General features: G+C 49.4%; 7 protein-coding genes across 7 annotated transcripts; 3 read left to right on the top strand and 4 right to left on the bottom strand.

Annotated features, from left to right (window-relative positions):
* Positions 1 to 15: 15 nt before the first annotated feature.
* Positions 16 to 2483, bottom strand: FTJAE_4199 (GTP-binding protein beta subunit; the record flags this gene model as incomplete). The annotated part of the gene is made up of 7 exons (XM_037350578.1): positions 16 to 186; positions 235 to 777; positions 1038 to 1122; positions 1498 to 1729; positions 1783 to 2328; positions 2393 to 2429; positions 2481 to 2483. 7 exons carry the CDS (start codon positions 2481 to 2483, stop codon positions 16 to 18), a joined length of 1617 nt encoding a protein of 538 aa, XP_037208715.1.
* Positions 2484 to 4046: 1563 nt separating this feature from the next.
* On the top strand, positions 4047 to 5242 carry FTJAE_4198 (CDC10 cell division control 10; the record flags this gene model as incomplete). The annotated part of the gene is made up of 3 exons (XM_037350577.1): positions 4047 to 4167; positions 4292 to 4854; positions 4910 to 5242. The coding sequence occupies 3 exons, from the start codon at positions 4047 to 4049 to the stop codon at positions 5240 to 5242; spliced, it is 1017 nt and encodes a 338-aa protein (XP_037208714.1).
* Positions 5243 to 7793: 2551 nt separating this feature from the next.
* On the top strand, positions 7794 to 9393 carry FTJAE_4197 (beta (1-3) glucanosyltransferase; the record flags this gene model as incomplete). The annotated part of the gene is made up of 3 exons (XM_037350576.1): positions 7794 to 7799; positions 7875 to 8174; positions 8227 to 9393. 3 exons carry the CDS (start codon positions 7794 to 7796, stop codon positions 9391 to 9393), a joined length of 1473 nt encoding a protein of 490 aa, XP_037208713.1.
* Positions 9394 to 10400: 1007 nt separating this feature from the next.
* FTJAE_4196 (ATP-citrate synthase subunit 2) lies at positions 10401 to 12250 on the bottom strand (the record flags this gene model as incomplete). Its single annotated transcript, XM_037350575.1, has 2 exons — positions 10401 to 11429; positions 11810 to 12250. The coding sequence occupies 2 exons, from the start codon at positions 12248 to 12250 to the stop codon at positions 10401 to 10403; spliced, it is 1470 nt and encodes a 489-aa protein (XP_037208712.1).
* A 3483-nt stretch (positions 12251 to 15733) lies between these two features.
* On the top strand, positions 15734 to 18821 carry FTJAE_4195 (ATP-citrate synthase subunit 1; the record flags this gene model as incomplete). Its single annotated transcript, XM_037350574.1, has 3 exons — positions 15734 to 16168; positions 16225 to 17753; positions 18506 to 18821. 3 exons carry the CDS (start codon positions 15734 to 15736, stop codon positions 18819 to 18821), a joined length of 2280 nt encoding a protein of 759 aa, XP_037208711.1.
* A 450-nt stretch (positions 18822 to 19271) lies between these two features.
* Positions 19272 to 20371, bottom strand: FTJAE_4194 (mortality factor 4 1; the record flags this gene model as incomplete). Its single annotated transcript, XM_037350573.1, has 4 exons — positions 19272 to 19444; positions 19504 to 19619; positions 19667 to 19938; positions 20042 to 20371. The coding sequence occupies 4 exons, from the start codon at positions 20369 to 20371 to the stop codon at positions 19272 to 19274; spliced, it is 891 nt and encodes a 296-aa protein (XP_037208710.1).
* Positions 20372 to 20461: 90 nt separating this feature from the next.
* Positions 20462 to 21352, bottom strand: FTJAE_4193 (mortality factor 4 1; the record flags this gene model as incomplete). Its single annotated transcript, XM_037350572.1, has 2 exons — positions 20462 to 20680; positions 20948 to 21352. The coding sequence occupies 2 exons, from the start codon at positions 21350 to 21352 to the stop codon at positions 20462 to 20464; spliced, it is 624 nt and encodes a 207-aa protein (XP_037208709.1).
* Between the last annotated feature and the right edge of the window lie 759 nt (positions 21353 to 22111).

Below are 22111 nucleotides of genomic sequence, written 5' to 3'. Positions count from 1 at the left end.
ACAGGTGGAGATATTTCAGGCACCTACAGCAGTCGAATTGAGGATCTCGTCCATATGTGCCCTTTCGATTTTATCGTTGCCCTTGCTTTCTTCCTTGAGAAGAACAGCGAGGACTTCAATTGGAGGGTTGAGACCCAGACGTTCAGCTCGTTTCCAGCGCTTAATGCGAGGCATGCCTATACAGGGCTGCGCAGGTTAGTTACGGTGAATCCATGATAGCCCAAGCTGACTTACACCATATTGTGAGCTGACATCGAAATATCGAAGAACCTTCTCACTCAAAGATACACCTTGCTGGTGCAATCGCGGCGTAGTCCATTGGTCTTCAATGGACTTCCAATACTTCTTGATATGTGTGTCTGTAACTTTCTCTGCTTGCGACTCCAGTTCAGACTTCGCAGGTTCTGGGACTACCTCAATATCTGCGACTGCCTCAACTTCTTCCTTGACAGCCTCTGTGGACTCATGGTCGTTGACAACAATATCTTCAACCTCACGCTGTGAGGCATGCTGGCTGGGATCGAGCTTTGAAATGGAAGCAGAGATAGCAGACTTCTTGGCACTTTTGGGTACTGGTTTGGTGACTTTGTTTGAGAAGCTCAAAGTAGACTGTCCCTTGGCTGGCGGGCCCCTGCTGCGAGCGCTGGCAGCGGATCGTCGAGTTGTGGGCATAGTGGGCTCAGCTCCTAATGTTAAAACGAGATGGCGCTGCTGAATGCTGAGAATGACGCTTGGTGAATTGTAAGTGAAGTCGATAGAGCTATGAACAGGCGCTAGCTGTTTCTAAGCAGTAAAATAATTTGCCAGTTTAACAGTTAACGTTGAGAGAACGGATGCTTTATGGTGAGTGATGATGATCGAAAGGTGAAGTCGTTCATACATAAATTGACCACAGGTACGGATACAGGGTCAGTGACTGGGATTGGCTGGGTGGCTCTAATGGGAAGGCTGGAGAGGACCAAATGCATGACGTGCAAGCCTTAAGATTGGCAGGACAACGCGAACGTAAGCGCGAGATCACGTGCCTTACATCATACTTTGAGACCCTGATTAAGGTAATGGGGCAGCTTCATGGCGACGCAAGAAGTTTCTGTTTCGAATGATATGAACTGGTAACGATCCCTAAGGTTTGTATTTCAATTCTTACCTCAGGTAATGCTAGGATTCCCGGTCTTGCCCCCAGTTTGTGGTTTTCATTGCGACCCGCTGATCTCTTGTATTCATGCCGTCAAGTTCACATAGACAAACTGTTAGTGAAACGTGATAACATAAGCCTGTAATGTCTTTTCTTTTTCTGACTTTGTCTTGGTGACCGAATTGCCTCATCACCGAGAGTTTCCATTCCTATTATACAATGATCAACCGCCAGTAGCCTCTCGGTAGAACGAAAGGCTCCTGTTTGCGCCAGCAGTGCAGAACATCTCGCTTCTGACAGTCTTCGGCAGCCACTTTACGGACCAAAGAGCTTTGTCCGTCTCACTATGGGTTGCCACACACGCGCTTCGCTCAATTGACCACACCTTGACCTTTCCATCCATTGAGCCACTTAGCAGGTACTCTCCTGTATCGCTCCAGTCGAGTGACGTGACCCACGAGGAGTGTCCAGTCAGGTTCCCAACATGTTCTCCATGTTTCATGTCGTAGAGTGCGATGATTCCAGCGTCACCTGCAGCAGCAAGTCGAGTGTTACCAGGAGAAAAGGCAACTGATCGTACAGGCTTTGCGAGACCTGGTAGCACATGTCAGAGAAATAGTATGTAAGAGGTGTACGAGGCAACCAACCAGATAATGAGTACAGGACTCTTCCTGTATCATTATTGAAAATGTAGACAGATCCATTCTGGTGGCCGCTGGCAGTGTATTTCCCATCCCGGCTCAAGTCCACTGACATGCCAAAGCTTCCAGATCCAGCACTTCCGGTTTCGTATTCACGAATCTTGGGCTTCTTCTCATCCATGACATCCCAAACGTTGACTCGGCCATCGTTTGTAGTAGTAGCCAGGTAAGATCCATTCTCACTCAACGCCATAGCCCAAGCCTCACCAGGCTTAGATGAAGATTCTGTAATCTCACCATCCAAACTCCATTCGCCAGTGTCGCTGTCGACTTTCCAAATTTTTACCTCGCCGCCAAATCCAGCACTCGCTGCGACGTTGCCATTCCGTGAGGTACACACGTGGTGGCACCCCAACTTGTGTGCATCTGAGATGGACTGCTTGAGTGGGAATGAAGGATCAGTTGTATCATGAACGTGAAGCGTGGAAGATCCACTGCCTGATATCACAGCTTTGGATGTCGTCGCAATGGAAAAGATGTCGGTGATGTGGGCTACACGCCTTTAGTAAACTGCTTGCTTCATTGATTCACCCCCCAGCGGGTAGGTCAAGCTCACCATTATCCACGGTATGCGTGGTCAAATATTGTTTCGACTAATGAAATTAGTTGCTTTTCTCGGTGGCTGAGTCTTCGGTCGGCCTTACCATCTCTCCCACGCCGTGCTAAACGTCGTGCTTCTCTTGCTCTTCAATATGACGTTGTATGAATGAAAGTGCTTGGCTTGGACTGAACTGCGGATGAATGCCAGTGGTCTTGGTGGGGCAACACAGGGTCATAAATATAAAGCTCCAAATCAAGACAAAGCATTATGGATATCCATACCTACCATACGCAGGTAGGTGTGAAGGAATACAGCAACTCCTAGTTGACCATTTATCATTGATAGGTGGGATAACACACTGTACTCTTGCATACAAAAACCATGCTGCATCAATGTTTTATACACAGAGTTAAAACAGTTCTCACAGTTCTTCAAGCTGCCAGAATACTATCGCGGTAGTTGAAACTTTTACTTAGTATATTGTTCATATTCATACAAGGTCCAAACTAAGCCAAAACGCCCATGGTATGCATGATTCCGTGGTGACTGTACAGTGGTAAATTATCAATGTCCCATTTTCTTTTCTCCTTAGATCGACCTATCATTAGGGTAGTCCTGACGCCAAATTTGTCTCATTTCTATAGGTTGTTAGATTGGATATGGCCTCGCTTATGTCAAGAGAGCAACAATATACCTTCTAAGCAGGTTTGGCATAATCGGTGTGTACGCTTGGGTTGACCACATCCGGGACATTTGCACAAATTGTTCACATCCTTCAGCGCCTTGCCCGCCATTTGTCTATGTCGCTTTCTCGAATGGGAGACCTTGTTCTTAGGTACCGCTCGTAGCACAGACTCCCAAATATCATCGATGGTGGGCAGGTTTAAGGAAACGCCAGGGATCGCAATCGTCAACGACGGGAAGAGTTTCTGGGTGAACTGGCGAAAAGACACCGCAGATAGGACGGCCGGAGAGTATATTCGGGAGAGAAGCGGAGCAGCCATCTTCACAGAGAGACGTTAATGGGCTTGAAGATGATGGAACAATGTCGGCTTTGGTGGTCAAGTCCAAGTCGAAGTTCCAAGGCCGGTGCTGGAGTCTTGGAAGCGAAAGGTATTGAATTGGTAAATGCCCCAGTACTTCAATTGTGGATGCTTGTTTCCTGATAGAGCTGAAGTGTCTACAGGTCGTCGGGCTCGAATTGGGGTCACGATGATCAAAATGCGCAAGGCTTTAAATTCCAGCTCAAAAGTCTGATGGCCTAGGCTATCTCGAAATGCCGCCAGCCAATCATCAGCTAACCGACGCACTGACCTTCTTGAACCAATGAGAAGCTCGAAACGCGCTTTCCCCCTTTCTTTGGGACCCTGGACCTCCCTGACACCTCCCTTCCAGTAGGGAAATTGTTTGCTAAGGTGGCAGGAAGCCCAGTGCCCGAAAAGTTCCCCCTAGGATCGGTTTCTACGCCGCCTCTCTAAACCTCCAACTCCCAGCTTCGCTACCTCTTCAAGTGTCACTTTGACCTTGCCAACTGTTCGCGCTCGTGTTAACCTTAGCTGCTTCGAGTCCAGTCTCTCTTTCTTGGAATATTCACAACATTCCCGAGCTCTACTCTTACATTCACTCACCGTTTGAATCGAACACTTCTCTCCCGTACGAGTTATTCAAGATGGCTGCCGCTCCTCCCAACACTATCTATCCTCAGAGCCATGTCGGTTTCGACAGCATCACTTCTCAGATTGAGAAGAAGCTCTTGAAGCGTGGTTTCCAATTCAACGTCATCTGTGTTGGTAAGTGACAACTTTGTCTCAATCGTCTCTATGGTTTAACCTACCATGGTGTGATTGCTCACAGCCTGACTGCCGGTCCACGGATACATTAAGTAACTATACTAACATGTCTTGCGCATTGTAGGTCAGACCGGTATGGGCAAGTCAACGCTCATCAACACTATTTTCGCTTCTCACCTGATCGACTCCAAGGGTCGCTTCCAGCCCGACGAGCCTATCCGCCAGACCACTGAGATCCAGGCTGTTTCCCACAACATTGAGGAGAACGGTGTCCGACTCAGACTCAACATTGTCGATACTCCCGGTTACGGCGACCTTGTCAACAACGACCGCTGTTGGGACCCCATCGTCAAGTATATCAAGGATCAGCACTCCGCGTACTTGCGCAAGGAGCTCACTGCACAGCGAGAGCGCTACATCCAGGATACCCGTATCCACTGCTGTCTCTTCTTCATCCAGCCATCGGGCCACTCTCTCAAGCCCATCGATATTGTCGTCTTGAAGAAGCTGTCTGATGTTGTCAACGTGGTGCCTGTCATAGCCAAGGCCGACACCCTGACCGTTGAGGAGCGTCAGGAGTTTAAGGAGCGCATCAAGGAGGAGTTTGCTTTCCACAACCTCAAGATGTACCCCTATGACAACGAGGAATTTGATGATGAGGAGCGTGCTCTGAACGGTCAGATCAAGGTTTGTCTACGTCGCTCGAGTTCAATCGGATTGTGCACGTACTAATACGCAATAGAACCTTGTTCCTTTCGCTGTTGTCGGTTCCGAGAAGTCGATTATCGTCAATGGTAAACAGGTCCGAGGCCGCCAGAACCGATGGGGAGTTATCAACGTTGAGGATGAGACTCACTGCGAATTTGTCTACCTCCGAGACTTCCTTCTCCGAACGCACCTCCAGGACCTTATCGAGACCACCTCTCAGATTCATTACGAGACCTTCCGTGCCAAGCAGCTGCTGGCCCTGAAGGAGAGCAGTGCTCATGGTGGAGCTAGCAGCCGACCCATCAGCCCTGCCGCTGATCGCGAGTTGAGCCGAAACTCGCAACGAATGACGATGAACGGCTACTAGGCTGTCTTTTGTTTTTGAAGTTGTGCTGGCGATGGAGCAACGGCGTCTCTGGGCAGCTCGATAGCCCGTATTTGTTACGACCCTCCATATCTTTCACGGCCTGATGTAGAGCAACTCAAAAGTAAATGCTTTGTCAGGAGGTTCGCTGGTCGACTTGACCGTAATAGAACCAATGCCTCTTACATCATTTCGATGACATCGGCATGCGAGTAAGGGCAGGGGTATAATGTCTCGAGGTTCAAAATGAGACAGGAACTGGTTGAATATGATCAGGCTCTTCCTGGCTGCGTACCGTTTGACATTCCTACCCGTGAGTCCATATCGAAGCTGTACACGACTTTCTTCTTTTTCTTTCAGTGTTACCCCGGAGAGCTATTTGGCCTTTTTCTATGCTTTAATAAGACCGATTACCCCATACTCTAATCTAGAGTTAGTTTCCTGCCTACATAGTGTATCAATTCCCTTGGAGTTTCTGACGAACTTGTTGTGCCCAATGAGAATGGATTGTGACTTCGAATACATTTGCCTGTTTGTGTAGTCCCTATGTATAAACCTCACTTAATGGATATTGGCTTGGTATAGCCTATCCCCAAGTTCGGTAAATCCCAGTTGTGTGTAGAATCCTATTGTTTTTGTTGGTCTATGGCATCGTCACCGAGCCATCGTATTGCGATCATTGTAGAATCTAGCTGCGTGGAATCTCACAACTGTAGGGTAGCCTGAAAATTATTAGTCGAACTTATTCCGTACAATAAAGGTACCTAGATATATCCGTGAAGCTCAAAGCTCCTCTTGGAAAGCTGATTTTGTTCGGGTTTTCTGCCAAAAACCTGTCTTTGTTCTTCGCTTATATTATTATGAAGTAATTGTAGATGTTTGTCTTGCGTCTCCGGTGGCCGGTATACGAAAAATCCGCCGTTTTCCAGCTAATGATGATGTACAGAGATCTCCGCATCGTGTAAGTAGGACATAACTCAATTCTTGCCTTATGTTTCATGGGACGATGACACTAAGTATAGGCGGGCTCCAGCCAATATCATAATACGCGAGTGTTTGGACTTTATACTGTGCTGTAAGCTACCACAGCACGATCCATTCTAGGTTGCATACCTTAGGTAAAGATCGCCTACGGTTTACCGACATAGCTCTGTTAGCATAGCGATATCGATGCCAAGAAAAACGCTGTTACTTGTATAACTAGAGATTGCAGTGAGCAGTGGTGCAAGGATGTCGAGCGACAAGCGTACTTTTAAAACGTGGTGGGACCGTTCAGGATACCCTTCAACGGTCATTTGTCTTGGACAACAGCGCATGTTGAACGGACCAGATCAGATCTGAGCATGGTATATAACATGGGTTAAAGGCTTGACAAGCAGATCTGATTCACCAATGGCTGCTGAGCATCCCCGTACCTTATCTTCTTTCTGACTTTGATATCTGTCTTAATGTACCTACAGTCTCAGGTTCCTTCTGTTCTGTCCACCCGTTCCCATTAACCTGCCTTCGAGACCCCGTTCCCATCGTTCCATCGCCGAATCTAGACTGCAAACAGTAAAGCGAGTTTCCCATCCAGCGCCCACGAACCCCGGCAACGGCTCGACTAGGTCGCGGATCCTTGTAAACACAAGGGTCCTGTAATTATTCAGTTGCTCGTTCAGGCAAGAATAATGAGTGAGTTAGATGACCTACAATCGATATAACGGCATCTACCTATCCAGTGACACCGAAGTACGATACTGTTTGCTATCCATTAAAGACCTCGTATAGAGTATTCTAAACCCCAATCCTTAACCTGTTTACATATCTTGGCTTGAAGCTTGGCTTCTGCCGGAACCTGATCTATTCATGCTAAGAGCCAAAATGCCATGGCCGGTCTCCCGATAGTGGTGTAATAGACTACAGTCTGCAAACGGTCCAGGCTTGCGGCGTTGATGTCTAGGTTGTGTTTATTGCTGATTTCGATGATCTATGCACCAATCCCCTTTCCATCATTACATGCTTGGCCTCGGTATCCTTTCTTATTTGAGCTTGCCTCTTCCGCTGCACTGGGATTTTGTCTGAATCTAGATCATACTACGCTTGCTCATATCTGCTCCCGTCTGATCTTCTCGTTTGGTTGTTGCATGCCTGTAACACTTCCGCCTCCACCTTGAAGCAATATTTGCTGGTTGACCCATCACTGTCAGTCACTGACATTTATCAACCTTCACCCACTTCCACTCTTACTCTTCCTCCTCCACCTCGTTGCTTGCTCTTTCTTCCAAACCCATACGCTCCTTCTTCGCCAAGCGATTGTTGTCGAATTGTGGTCCTTTCGCTTCTTATCGCTCTTTCTCATCGAGATCGGTTCATTTCGTGCCTTGACTTTATCTACCAAAGGTCCTTGTTCATCATCGCGCCCCTCACCAACACCATCAGTCAACAACACAACCTTTTGCTGTGAATCAAGCTGTTTACGTTGCGTCTTTCCAGGTCTACAATCCAACCCCGTACTGTGACCACGACTTTTGGGAAAAGCCAATACAGGAAGATTCAGTAGCACGTTATCGCGATGCTTGTATGTTCCCTCACCTTGCGCTACTGTACATGGCGCATTAGCATCCGTTACACAACATACTGATATGCGTACTAGCTCAAAGCCACCCTCATGGCCCTTGGGGCCGCGGTTGTCGGTGCCGTGCCTCCTCTAGAGATCAAGGGAACTGACTTTATCAACCCCGAGACTGGCGACAAATTCCAGATTGTTGGTATGGCCTACCAACCTGGAGGCAGTGCCGGCTACGATCCTTCCAGCGGAAGAGATCCTCTCAGTCACAAAGATGAATGCATGCGAGATGCTGCTCTCATGCAGATTCTTGGTATCAATGCGATCCGTGTTTACAACCTGGATCCTAACATCAACCATGATGAGTGTGCTAGTATTTTCAATGCTGTAAGTGATTTGGCTGAGCCTATGTTGATGATGATTTAACATACTTTGCTAGGCCGGCATGTATATGATGATTGATGTCAACTCTCCTCTGCCCGGTGAGGCTCTTCACTCGGAGAAGCCATGGGAGAGTTACTACACAGCCTACCTTAATCGCACCTTTGCCATCACCGAGGCGTTTGGCAACTACCCAAATACTCTTCTGTTCTTCTCCGCCAACGAGGTCATCAACAACCAGGCCACTGCTGAGTTTGCCCCTCAGTATATCCGTGCTGTCACCCGCGATCTCAAGAACTACATCAAGAACAACTTGAAGCGCCAAATTCCTGTTGGTTATTCTGCCGCTGATGTCCGCGATGTTCTGTGGGACACGTGGAACTACCTCCAGTGCGCCGATGCGGAGGACAAGGGTGATATGAGCCGTGCCGACCTCTTTGCGCTCAACTCCTACTCATGGTGTGGACCTGAGGCCACCTTTGAGACTTCTTCTTACGACGATCTTGTAGCTGGCTTCAACTCAACCTCTATCCCTATTTTTTTCAGTGAATATGGATGCAACAAACCTCAACCCCGTTACTGGAATGAGACTCAAGCCATGTACGGAGACGAAATGACCCCGGTCTTCTCGGGTGGCGTCGTGTACGAGTATACTGAGGAGGACAACAACTATGGCCTCGTCAAGATTACCGGAGACAAGCTTCGCATTCTCGGAGATTTCAACCGCCTTAAGAACCAGTTTGCTAGAATCAACTGGAAGGAGGTCCAATCTAAGCCTGCAAGCAAGAGCTCTCCGAAGGCTCCGGCCTGTAAGGCTGGCATCATCGAGGATAGCGGTTTCGACAACAACTTCACTCTTCCAACTATCCCTGACGATGCCCAAAAGCTGGTCGACAACGGTATTAAGAACAAACCTAGCGGAAAGATCATCGATATCTCGGACTGGAACGTCAAGCTCGATGTCAGTAATGCTGACGGCAGTGCTATGAAGAACCTTAAGGTCATTCCCTTGAAGGACGACGAGTCCAATGCGTCCGGTAAGAACGATGCAGACACAGGGAGCGAGACTACCGATGACAATAACAGTACCAACACCGACAACAGCACCAACTCAAATGATGGAGATGCCAAGGATGGAGAGGATGATGAAGACGCTGCTATTCTTAACCGTCCTTTGGCTTGGGTTATGGCCCTACCTTTGGCCGCCATGGTGTTTGCGCTTTAGGTGCCTGTCTGGAACAGGAACAAGAAGCAAGCAGAACCCAAATAATGTGCTGTATCTGGTACTTGGAACGCTTGTTTTTTTCAAATACGAAAAGTATACGATACCACCCGCCCCCACCATCGGGTGACATGACTACTTCTCAGGCTCAGATTATGAGCCTGCTCACTGGAAGGTTTTTGAGATCCTTCCGATTTGAGCTTTTTATACAGATACACTGTTTGTTATTGACTTAAGAATTACATGGACTTAACTGCTCTGGATTGCACAACTCTGTCTGGCTGTGGCATGTGAAAGTAACTGAACAGTAGGGCATACTGAATGTTAAATCCCCAATGTCATCAGTCCTTAGTTGACTTAGCATTATCTTATCCCGCCGCCAACTTGATTGTTATGCTGCTATTGCCCAGTGTATGCATCCATGTGGAAGAGGCAATACATTTCCTTTCCCATTGTCCTTCTCAACATGAACCGCGAATAAGATTAATGCACAGCACACATTTACAACTGTGCCTATAGGCCTCTTTCAAGGCGACTACTCCGTGCTCTTATTGTATGTCATTCCACGTGGCTCGAGTCTCTTCCTCGATTACGCCAGAGACAATGATTAGGTACCTTCTCCTAGATATAGCAAGATACAACAAGCTCAATAAATCAATCAGCGTTGATCAACAATAGGAATACAAAGTAAGGAAGAAAATCGCACGCAAGCGGATGATACATTGGAATGCACTTAATATCAATGAAACATCAATGGGCTGCTATACAGCATCTTGATACATAAGCATCTTGAAAAACCGAGAGGCTCATCTAATCCATAAGTGTCATCAGATCTATTAGCTTTCTTTCCGTTATAGCTCAAATACTGCCGTACACGGCTTGTTCGACCATTTTTGGTCCCAAGCCCCAAGAATTGCATCGCACCACCTGGTACCCGTTTGTCTATCTTGCAGTACTAAAAATCGTTCATCCCTTCATACTATACCAATCCCTTGGTAAAGTTTTACCCCTTAAGCCTGGAACTCCTGTGCCTTGCTCTCCTCCCACTTGCCAGGGACGAGGGCCAAGGGCACAATACCAGAGACGTGCATCTCGGGGCCAAAGATCTTGGCGTTGAGGCCGAGCTCCTGAGTGGCAGCCTTCATGTTCTTCAGACCCTCTTGGTAGTTGGGACCGGCACGTCGCACCCAGATGGAAACATTGTGCTCGATCAGCTTAGGAGCGAAGTCTCGCAGAGCCCGGATAACACCCTTGAAAGTGCTGGCGACGTTGGTGAAGTTGGCAATACCACCACCGATGAAGAGAACCTTGCCCTCGTCGCTTTGAGGAGCACGGAGGAGAAGGTCAAGAACAGTTCGAGCGTAGTGGTAGGTCTGAGACTCGGTGGGAGCACCTGAGTACTCACCGTAGTTGGCGAGCTCGTCGGCGAAACCAGCAGAGGCAATGGCATCGGCGTAGACGACGGAAGCACCACCACCAGCAACAAGGGTCCAGATACGGCCCTTGGCGTTCAGAACCGTCAGCTTCAGGGAAGCACCAGTCTTAGCGTCGAGATCAGCGATGTAAGCCTCCTCCTTGGTCAGCTCACGACCGAAGGGGGCGGGGAACTCCATAGGAGGGCCAGCATCGATATTGATCTTGCCATCGGCAGAGGGGGCAATGTTGGTAAGACCGAGAGCAGCAGGAGATCGAGCAATGGCCCACTTGACACCGCACTCGAAGTCGGCAGTCTGGTCAAGCTTGGCAGCAAGATCGAGGAAGTGGACAGCGGCGGAGGTCTTGTCCTCGTTGGGAATGACAACGAGAGGGTTGATCTCGAGATAAGTGAACTGACAGTCAACGTAGACGGCATAGAGGCGGGTGATGAAGTCAACAAGGACGTTGTGAACGCCCTGGGGAACCTTCTTGAGAAGAGTAGCAGCAATCTCCTCGTTGGAAGGGTATTCAGCGAGGTCCACAGGGATCAAGAGCTTCTCAGCCTTAGCGTCAACATCGCCGACATCAACACCGCCCTCGTGGGTGAAGAGGATCCAGTCGCCCTATAGATCAAGGTGTCAGTAAATTAGGTACAGATAGTTTGGCATTTGGGCGTAGGCCGGAAAACCGGTACTGGTTGTGGGGTTGGTCGCGGAAGGGACCGAGAAGAACGGGGGTCGTTTCCGACGATTTCTTGTCGCGGCATCCGTTCGCCCGTTTCGGTACAAAGAAGGATTGCCGGCACAGGTAGAACGAGCCCACAATTAGACTATGCAACGCCGAGCAGTAAATACAAGTTGCTGCAGACCCCTTTCTTCTCTTCAGATTCTTTCCTTCTCTTCCTATTCTCTTCTTTCGATTTCAGGATCTTCATATTGGAAATATGAAGCGCTCAAGGAACTCATCCAAAAACAACACAGGAAGGAACAATGCTTCAACTTACATCACGGACTGAGTTGATGTTGATGTAGTACTCAGTGTCTTGGGGATGAGGAACAAAAGGCTCGACAAGGAATTGTCTCAACACACCAGTGGTGTGCTCAACCTGTTGCTCCTTACCGGCTCGCTCAGCGACCCAAGCCTTAGCCTCAGGCCAGGTCTTGTTAAGGGCCAAAAGACCACTCTTTCCTCGTCGCTTGATGAGCTGATCGGGCTTGGCAACGAACTTGGCGTCGGGCTGGAGGAGCCAAGGGTAGGTGACCTCAGCCTGGTTCAGAATATCCTCAACACTGGCATCCTCTGGGAAGTGCAGCGAGGCGAGTCTGCTGGGGGGGTTGTGAGTAGTAGGCGCAGGAAGAGGGCTGGGCTTGATAACGGGAGCGCGGGTGAGGTGGTAGTTGAGGATGGCCTTGCCGTCGGCCTCGAGAATCGATTTGGCGGACATTTTTATGAGGAAAGGAGGAGAAACGCAGAGTTGAGAATGAATTGGCGAGTGCCGGTTTATTCTTTTTCTTAATTCTGGTGAAAAGAATACGGTTAGCCAATGCTGCGTCTGGTCTGGTTCAAGGTTGATCGGTGTTGTCTCGCGGGCTCAAAACCGATTTGATTCAGCTCAGGATTGAAGTTGAAACAACAACAGCCAGGGCTGACAAAACTAAACAATGGATTCCACAGCGGTTTACAGGAGCGCAAAACTCAATGCTTAAGTGAAGCAATCATGATTGCGATTGACTTTGGCACTTTGAGGAGAGTCGACGACCGTTCGGCGGGGAAAAAGCACACTCACCACTATACACGAGCTCAAGTGGGCTGCAACAATGAGGTCGAAATCGAGGATTGGAGGGAGAGATGAGATTATGACAGAGAGATGGGCAAAAAGTCGAGGAAAGAGAAGAGGATGAGAGAGGTGAGAATGGAGGAGCAACTAGAAAGAAGCAGCGAGAGTTTGGAACAAGACACTGCAAGTTGAGGAGTGTGTGAGTGAGGGTGAGCTCTCTCGAAAAAACCACTGGACCTGAAGGAAGCTCAATGGAAGGGGAAGACACCCGAAGCGGGTGGAGTGGAGGGGTCAAGTTGAAGGGGGGAGTGGAGGGGCGCTCGACAACCTGGCCTGGCGTGGGCTGGGCTCGTAGCCTGGGGCGGGCGGTCAGTGGAGGGTACCTGGAGCTACAGAGTCGATCAGCGCGTGGCGGAGGTACCTGAGCCCTGGAAATCCATTGGGGACGGGGTCCAAAAAGCGATGAGGGATTGTCAAGTACTGGTACATGGACAATGTCACTCCGACTCCAAGCTGTTGAGGAGGACCAGGGTGGACCAGGGGGAGACGACCGACAACTTGAGTTACGTACGACAGGTCGATTCGAATTTCATCAAACCGCCGAAAACCGCAGCACTCAATTTACACACCGTACCTACGCTACGATCCGAATCCTATCCAACCCAATCTGATAGACTCAAAATTTCGGAAGCTTTCGTGAGTTGTTCGGCCACTTCTTGTGAGTCTTTTCCATTGCTTTTTGGGGACTACCATGATCCAGATATCAACAACATCTAATACAGGCTGTACCTAGATGGCCTAAGCAACGGTTGGCTCCTCCGGGGTACGCGAAGCGAGTCGCCTGCCCCAAAGACCTGGGTACCAAAACAAAAATGGAAGTCTTCCATTTGGTGAGATTGGCAAAGATTGACTCGGGTTCCGGGGGAAGTGCCCAAAGCTGGCTTTGCGGTGAGTTCGAGGAGCAACTCAAGGTGAAGTGAGCCTACAGGGTGACACCAGCCCAGTGGCTTGTTTTGGTGGTCAGCGTCTGCTAGGCTGGACGCCACCCCCGACATGGTCTAAGCTTGATTTCCTGCCCCTCCATGCCCCTCCATGATGGACCGCGCCTCACGTCAAGCTCTTGAGCTATCCGATTCTATTCAGTACTGTTCACTCCGAACCCACAACTACCGGCTGGCTACGGGTTCGGTATCCATCGAATCGCATATCTAAGCTTCCGATGTTCGGTGGAGAGAAATTTCTTTACAGGACAGGCTGTGCAAGCATCCATGCCTTTTTGGAACTGCAGACCGTGGAACATCAGTCGGACAGTCTAGACAGTCCAGAAGGAGGTATCCAAGATGAGAAAGTGGCTTTGTTTTGACGGGTACGGAATATCAACGCAGTCACGGAGTACAGACAGATGCAATGCAGCTGTTTAGTGACAGCCGAGTTTCACTTGATTCATCTTTCTAGCCTTGCTATTGTACCAAGCGGTAGGGCTAGCTTCAGTCCAGCCGCCCTTGGCTAATGTGAGCATGTGTGTCCCACTCAACAATGATTCCATGCCGCCTTTCCATTACCCTACCTTCTTCCCTAGAAAAGGGCCTGGTAGGATTGGAAGGCTGTCGGACCTCAACGTGATACCACCACCGGCCAAGAAAATCGGCGACTTGACCAAGGGCGTCTGATCATGAGCCTGCCAGTTCATGAAGCAGAGGCTTACGACATTCCGAGTATTACTATACTGACAGTTGAACGGACTAGTGAACTCAAGTGCCAGTCGTCAGTTCATGAAATAGTTACCGATGATCTTGCAAGATCTTCGACGGCACTCCGTATGGATTAATGCAGGGCATGGGTTGGCTGCACACGAAAACACGGGATGACCCCATCGTTTCACCGGGCCACAGTCGACATGTCTCTTGTCTCTTTTGGCCGCAAAACAATATGCACAGATTCTTTAAGCATCACCCGTATTTTTGACTACTTGATGGTACATATCAAATTCGGCTATTCATAAACTTCTCGGGGCCATAGTGGGGGATAAGCGCCATTACAAGACGCCTCTTACAAGTACAGACTGGCATGGACGACCCCTCATGGTGTGGCAGCTCCAGTCTTCAAGCTCAATTGCAAACCGCCTTGACCAAAAAAACAAAAAAAAACAAAAAAAAAAAAAACAAAGCCCGGATTCAACAGATCAACAAGAAAAAAAAAAGAGGACCCTGCAACAAGCGACATCCCCAAAGAAAACACAGGCTTCTTCCCCAACTGACTGGCTGATCAAATTCAACTATGCACATCACCCCTTACCGTCTCGAGACATTGGACGTCCATCTGGTCGGCCGAGGAATTCCCCATCTTGGCAATTGAGTTTCTCAAGAGAGATATCACCAAAAAAAGTCATTAGACAAGACCCAATTGTTGGCTCTCAAAAAGTGAGTGAGTGAGCTTGTTTCCGTTCATCTGCTCCAAAAAAAAATGGTCTGGGTGCGGGTATGGGAGATGGGTTGCGTGAGAAAACTGGCGCGAGCGGTGGCTAGTGATGTTCCGGGAGGTGGGCCAACAGGGGTAAACTTCCTGCCCCTCGATGTACTGTACCTGAGGTACCCGCTACTTGAACCCCAAGCAGCGGTCCTTGCACCTGCAGAGGCGTCAACCCCACTAAGTTTTTTGGGTGTGGTGAGACCTCAAGCAGGACCCGACAGGACATAGCACCGCGGTGAATTGGTGCTGCAGTTGTCCACTGCTTGCTGAGAGAAGCCTCATCGACCCTTGAAAGTCAACCAAAACCAAAAAACCCAAGCCCACCTCAGTCCAGCTCTCTCTTGCCCACCTCCCACCTCACCAGAGACGTTCAGTCATTCCTCCTGATTTCTAGGTCACGTCCCATCCGCTCACTCCCCTCCCCCTCGTCTTGTCTCGTCTCCGACTTTGTCTCCTTCAACTGACGGATCTTCTCGACCGTTTCTTCTACTCATCTCAATTCCTTCCCCATCTTCCTCTTCATACATCTCCCTCCATACCTAATTCCTTTGAGCCAACTTCTCCCCTGAGAGCTCAGAGCGTTTTCTCTCCCCAGCATCTGACACCTTATTTGGTTCCTCCAGCGCTTTACACCTTCAATTCTCCCGCCTCTACTCACACCGTTCAAGTTCGATATTCACAATGGCTCCCGCTTCCTCCAGCAGCCTGTCGGCCAACGACAACATTCAGCGTTTCCCGGCCCCCAGCCGACCTCTGAGCCCTCTTCCCGAGCACGCTCTCTTCACCGACAAGACGCGATGCTTCGTTTACGGTCTTCAGCCGCGAGCCGTCCAGGGCATGCTCGATTTCGACTTCATCTGCAAGCGCTCTAAGCCCTCGGTCGCCGGTATTATCTACACTTTCGGTGGTCAGTTCGTCAGCAAGATGTATTGGGGAACCAGCGAGACTCTTCTGCCCGTCTACCAGCAGGTTGACAAGGCAATGAGCAAGCACCCCGATGTCGACGTCGTCGTCAACTTTGCTTCTTCCAGAAGTGTGTACAGCTCCACCATGGAGCTTATGGAGAACCCTCAGGTCAAGACCATTGCTATTATTGCTGAGGGTGTTCCTGAGCGAGTAAGTACATGCCAATTGTCGTGTACTGAAAAAACCAACTAACAATTCCTCTCTAGCGAGCTCGTGAGATCGCCCACGTCGCGAAGAAGAAGGGTGTTACCATTATCGGACCTGCTACGGTCGGTGGTATCAAGCCCGGCAGCTTCAAGATTGGTAACACTGGTGGTATGATGGACAACATTGTTGCCTCCAAGCTTTACCGTAAGGGTTCCGTTGGCTACGTCTCCAAGTCTGGCGGTATGTCCAACGAGCTCAACAACATCATTTCCCAGAATACCGACGGTGTGTATGAGGGTATCGCCATCGGTGGTGATAGATACCCCGGTACCACTTTCATTGACCATCTCCTGCGATACCAGGCCGACCCTGAGTGCAAGATCCTTGTCTTGCTCGGTGAGGTCGGTGGTGTTGAGGAGTACAAGGTCATTGATGCTGTTAAGCAGGGTATCATCACCAAGCCCATCGTTGCCTGGGCCATTGGCACTTGCGCCAGCATGTTCAAGACCGAGGTTCAGTTCGGCCACGCTGGTTCTTTCGCCAACTCTCAACTTGAGACTGCCAAGATGAAGAACGAGAAGATGAAGGAGGCCGGCTTCTACGTACCTGCTACCTTCGAGGATCTTCCCGCCACTCTTAAGGAAGTGTATGACAAGCTTGTCTCCCAAGGCACTATTGTTCCCCAGCCCGAGCCCGTTGTTCCCAAGATCCCTCTCGACTACTCTTGGGCCCAGGAGCTCGGTCTCATCCGAAAGCCTGCTGCCTTCATCTCCACCATCTCCGATGATCGTGGCCAGGAGCTTCTCTACGCTGGCATGCCCATCTCCGACGTTTTCAAGGAGGATATCGGCATTGGCGGTGTCATGTCTCTGCTGTGGTTCCGCCGCCGTCTGCCTTCATACGCTTCTAAGTTCCTCGAGATGGTTCTCATGCTCACTGCCGATCACGGTCCCGCCGTTTCTGGTGCCATGAACACCATTATCACTACCCGTGCTGGTAAGGACTTGATCAGCGCCCTCGTTTCTGGTCTCTTGACCATTGGCTCCCGATTTGGTGGTGCCCTCGACGGTGCCGCCGAGGAGTTCACCCGTGCCTTCGACAAGGGTCTCAGCCCCCGTGACTTCGTCGACAGCATGCGCAAGGCCAACAAGCTCATCCCCGGTATTGGACACCGTATCAAGTCCCGAAACAACCCCGATCTACGAGTCGAGCTCGTTAAGGAATATGTTCTCAACAACTTCCCTAGTCACAAGCTCCTTGACTACGCTCTTGCTGTCGAGACTGTCACCACCTCCAAGAAAGATAACCTGATTCTCAACGTTGATGGTTGCATTGCTGTCTGCTTCGTCGATCTCGTCCGCAACTGCGGTGCCTTCTCCGCGGAGGAGGCTGAAGATTATCTCAAGATGGGTGTTCTCAACGGTCTCTTTGTTCTTGGCCGAAGCATTGGTCTTATTGCCCATTTCCTCGACCAGAAGCGTCTGCGTACTGGTCTTTACCGTCATCCTTGGGATGACATCACCTACCTCCTCCCCAACCTTCGAGAGGCTGGAGCCCCTGGTGCTGAGGGCCGGGTTGAAGTTTCTCTGTAAGAGATGGAGAATGATAATTCAAATGGGAAAGAAAGAAATAAGGCGTCGAGCATTTGATGATTTTGTGCCGGCCTGGACGCGTCGTGGGAAAAAAACGACGGTCTGTATGAGGATTCCAATACAATGTAACTAGTGCTGGAGGCCGCAAGATGGACCTCCATATTACTCGCTTGATTCTATACACATGAATGTTGATGTTTGCTATGAGATCCTTTCGCGTTACATGCTTGATGTGTCATGATGAACATAATATGGTGGTTCGAGAGCCCTCACCTTTGCAATTCGGATCACTCTTCTTGTCAACCCGAATTTGTTTTAGATGTGGAGCGTTGGCCAGCTCCCGAGTCTTTGATGATATCGATCATATTTTCAGGGAAATATTACGGTCAAAGACGTTAGATTAAGGGATAACGAGTCACGGCACCTCAGAAAACCTCTTGAATCAATGAGCGCATATTGGAGAAGACGTCACTTGAAGTTTGTTGTATTTCTGAGGCGGAAGACTTGACTCACGTGGTTCATCATGAGTCCTCTCAGGGTGATCACATGACACATTCCCAAAACGGGTTGGCGTACCCAGTCATTTTGACGCCGATTCTTGAGCTCATGCTTCTTTGACGACGACCGACGAAACGTGAACGGCGGGTTGGTGTTCTTTCTGGGGCTTCTTCGATTCCAATTGCAGGCCGTCTTGGTAGGTAGCCCTCATCTCCCATTTATAAGTAGATCTCGCTCACACATGGCACAGATCCTGCGCTCCATTTTCTTCCAAGGATCAACCACTACAACCACCTCCAACAATGTCTTTCTTCCGCATCACCCTTCATCGCTCCGCCATCGGTCTTCCTGAGCGCACAAGAGGTGTCCTCGCCGCTCTAGGCTTGCGCCGTCGTATGCAGACCGTCTTTCATCCCGTTCACCCACAGTTCGCCGGTATGATCCTCAAGGTGAAGGAGCTGGTTCGTGTTGAGGAGGTGGATCGCGCACTGAGCAAAAGAGAAGTAAAGGCTGCGCGGACCCCGGATCCCGGGTTTTACGTTGAAAAGGCTGTGCCAAGAATGTAAAAATATGTGATGATACCAAGAAAGAGAAACGGGAGTGTACTATACTGTAATGATCCTTGTACAAAAGCTGGTGCAAGATAGGCGAAACTCTAGAGGTGCGATCAAGACACATCAAGTTTTAATTCACATATCACTTGAATGGAGGAATGAAATACAAGAATTTCGCATTGAGACCCTAAACACCCATAACACGGTACTCATTACAGATGTATCACGAATACCCCAACTCACAATTACGTGTCTGGCCCTCCTTTATCCCAACCGCAAGTCGTACTACCCTAAAATGGGTCATCATGTGAGTGAAACTCCTAGTTTGTCTCTCTCTGCCCATCTACCAGAGTTAAAGCCTGGTATTGCCCCAATAAAACAGTCTCAAGTGGTGGAGCAGACAGCGCCCAAGGCGAAAGCCCTGGTACTAGAAACTATGAGTTCCTTGATAGAATGTGCTGTTCAGAAGCTACGAGCTTTGTCAATATACTCCTGGCTGGGAGTTTCGTACTCATTGACAAAATATGTCTCGCAGTTACGTCCTAGCCAGACATTGAACTTTCCTATCTCCTCTCGAAGACGGGACACGGACTGCTGGTCCATGTTGGTCTGCGCCAATAGTTCGGGGAGAGAGACTGACAGCATCAAGTCAGCAAGAAATTATCTATCATCAGGGGCGAAGAGAAGTAGGTACCGATTAGTCGAGCAAGATGCTCAGCGCCATAGACATCGCAGACATTGGTGATTTCTGGGTTCGCCTCAGTGTTCTCCCAGAGCTTCTTGAGCTCCATGTACTGATGGCGCTCGAAACTAGTCCCAGTCAGTTGTCTGAACCGTCGAGAAGCGATTGCACTTACCGGTACAGTAAGATTCTGCTAAGAGCCTTCTCGAAGTACTCGCGGAAGCCTGCGATGACTTCTTCCAAGATGTCCATACTGGAAGATCCCTCCTCGCGGTATGGACGCTCATGAGCAAGATAGTCTTCAAATATCTTGGCGACTGGCTTATTGTGAGGAAGAGGGACAAGCTGGTTATTCTTGGTGATGTTTTCCCAATCATCCACCAGCATCGCTTGAATGTGGTCGGGTACTGGGAGTTTAATCATAGGTTTGTTGTGAAAAGCATCCTCCTAAGGCAAGGTTAGTATATGAATGGTTATTTCGAGCTGTAACACAGCTGGTGGCCGCTGTATAGGCATATGAAATCAAGGAGTGTATATGGGATCAAAATACCGTCTCGAGCTGGTCGCATGAGCGCGGCTTGGGCTTGGCACTAGGCTTGAGAGGCTTCTGACGTGGCTGCTTTGGCTCGTCTTCGACAGTCAGGGGCATAGCGTAGCGATCATCATGGATCAGTTTGCCCGACTCTGTCACATAGCGATGGCCACTAGATGGGAGAAGAGCAAGATGGTCCTTGGGTTCTTTGAGCTTGGCCAACTTGACCTTCTTAGCGGACTTAAGAGAATCCACCGACTTGTCAGGCTGAGCCAAATCAGGAGAGTCCTGAACATTGGAGACAGGAAAAAAGCCTTGTGGAGCAGAAAGGTCGCCCGTCGGTTCCATGACGCCGCAGTGCCTTGCCGTTGATGAAGGGCTGGGGTGACAGGGGGCAAGTGCTTAAGCAAGGGAAATGTTATGATGGGAGGAAGAAGACTAGGAAGTTCGAGAACTTGGAAAACGGTAGAGCAGACAAGAGCTGCGGGAGGGAAAGGATGTAGTGCGTAGAAATGATGCCTTGTCAAAGTGGGATTTTGATGCCGGGACAAGGGCGAGGAGTGACAAGAAAGGAATCATAGAGGGGAAAACGGCAGCGCCATAGGCAGTGTTGGGTGTAGGCGGAGGCTGGAACACAATATAAGGCTCGGTATGACCCTGGTTCAACCGATCAGATGGGAAACACACTTTGATACAATAACAGCCTTCTCCCCAATTTTGAGATGATGAGGAATTGGTGAATAGTGTAACAGAGTATAGATGCTTCTTCTTTCAACCAGTCTCACCAAAGGGCCAACTAGGCCATATTTTGCATATCACAGCCCAAAACCGCCGGAGAACACTCGCAAAAAGAACAAACAAAGCATTGAGTGGTATGGTCTGGGCAACGTAGCAAGAAATATCAACGAGCAAAGAATTTCTTACCTGTTCCAATTCCCAGTCTTTGCCTCGTCTTCCTCCCCTGCCCCCTTGAACAGTGGCAGAGCCTGATCGCTCCTCGCTGACTCTAGCAGACTCAGCACCACTTCTCAGGCCCTTTTTCGGCTGCTTAGTGCTTCGTTGGATGTTATGCTTCAACTGCGCGTGCAACTGTGCAGCCAGCTCTTTGTGCTCATCGTCGAATGGCCGGATACGGTCTACCAGCACCCAGTCGTCCCAGGTGTTCTTCCACCCCTTGTAATGGACTTTGTACTTGTATCCGTCACTGGGCTTCTCACCTGGCTGAACATCCATAATCTTGGCCTCGTAGAGCATGTCCATGTGGAAACAGAGCACTTTTTCATCTTTGCTGAACGGCGGTGGCGCCGGTTGCTGTCGAGCAGGAGCCATGTCTGTGATGTAAAGAACAAAAAAGAGAAGAAGTAACAAGAGTGGTAAAGAAGTGGTATAAAAGCAAAGTTAATAAAGCACAGATGCAGTTCTCCAAAGTCTAGTCCAGTCCAAAATCGATGAGTGTTGATAATAAGAACAATGGGTATGGGAATGGATGGGTGGATGGATGGATGAGATTGAATGCCCAGATACAGTGCAGGCACAGGTTTCTGTTAACAATTTACGGTAAGGTAGTCACCCGTACTTTGGAGAAGGTAAGGTACACACTAAGTTCGCGTTAATGAGGGAACAGGGGATGTTCACTGTGACCACGCGACGCGACAGCCCCCCTTAGGTTGGTTCAGAGTCAAAGCTGATGGAAGTGCTTGAATGGATGTGATAAGATAAGGGATTTGTTGGTAACAAAGGAGTGGATAGTGGAAAGCTAATGCTTACACCGGGCTGAATTAGTGGGAGGACACCCCCAGGCCCGCTCTCTAGACATCCAATCCAGATTCGATTCCAGCCAATTTAGGTTATTGTCACTGGGAAGAGGTCTTGGACCTTTGAAGTTCAATGGAACAGCTATTGGTAAACCGGCCATCGTCTGTGCTTCTCTTCTCTTTCTTTTTTGAAACCATCGAGCTCCTTCTTACGGCATGAAGACTTCACCCGAATCCCCTAGAGTCGCCTACACATCCATGCATACACATGGTCCTTGACCTCACCATCTCCCATCTAGCCATCATTTAGGTGCTCTTCATCGTGGCATCTACT

The sequence above is a fragment of the Fusarium tjaetaba genome, assembly GCF_013396195.1.
Source record: "Fusarium tjaetaba strain NRRL 66243 chromosome Unknown NRRL66243_c0000079, whole genome shotgun sequence".
Lineage (NCBI taxonomy): Eukaryota > Fungi > Ascomycota > Sordariomycetes > Hypocreales > Nectriaceae > Fusarium > Fusarium tjaetaba.
Note: the sequence above shows the minus strand (reverse complement) of the source record. Positions and strands in the feature narration are given on the sequence as shown.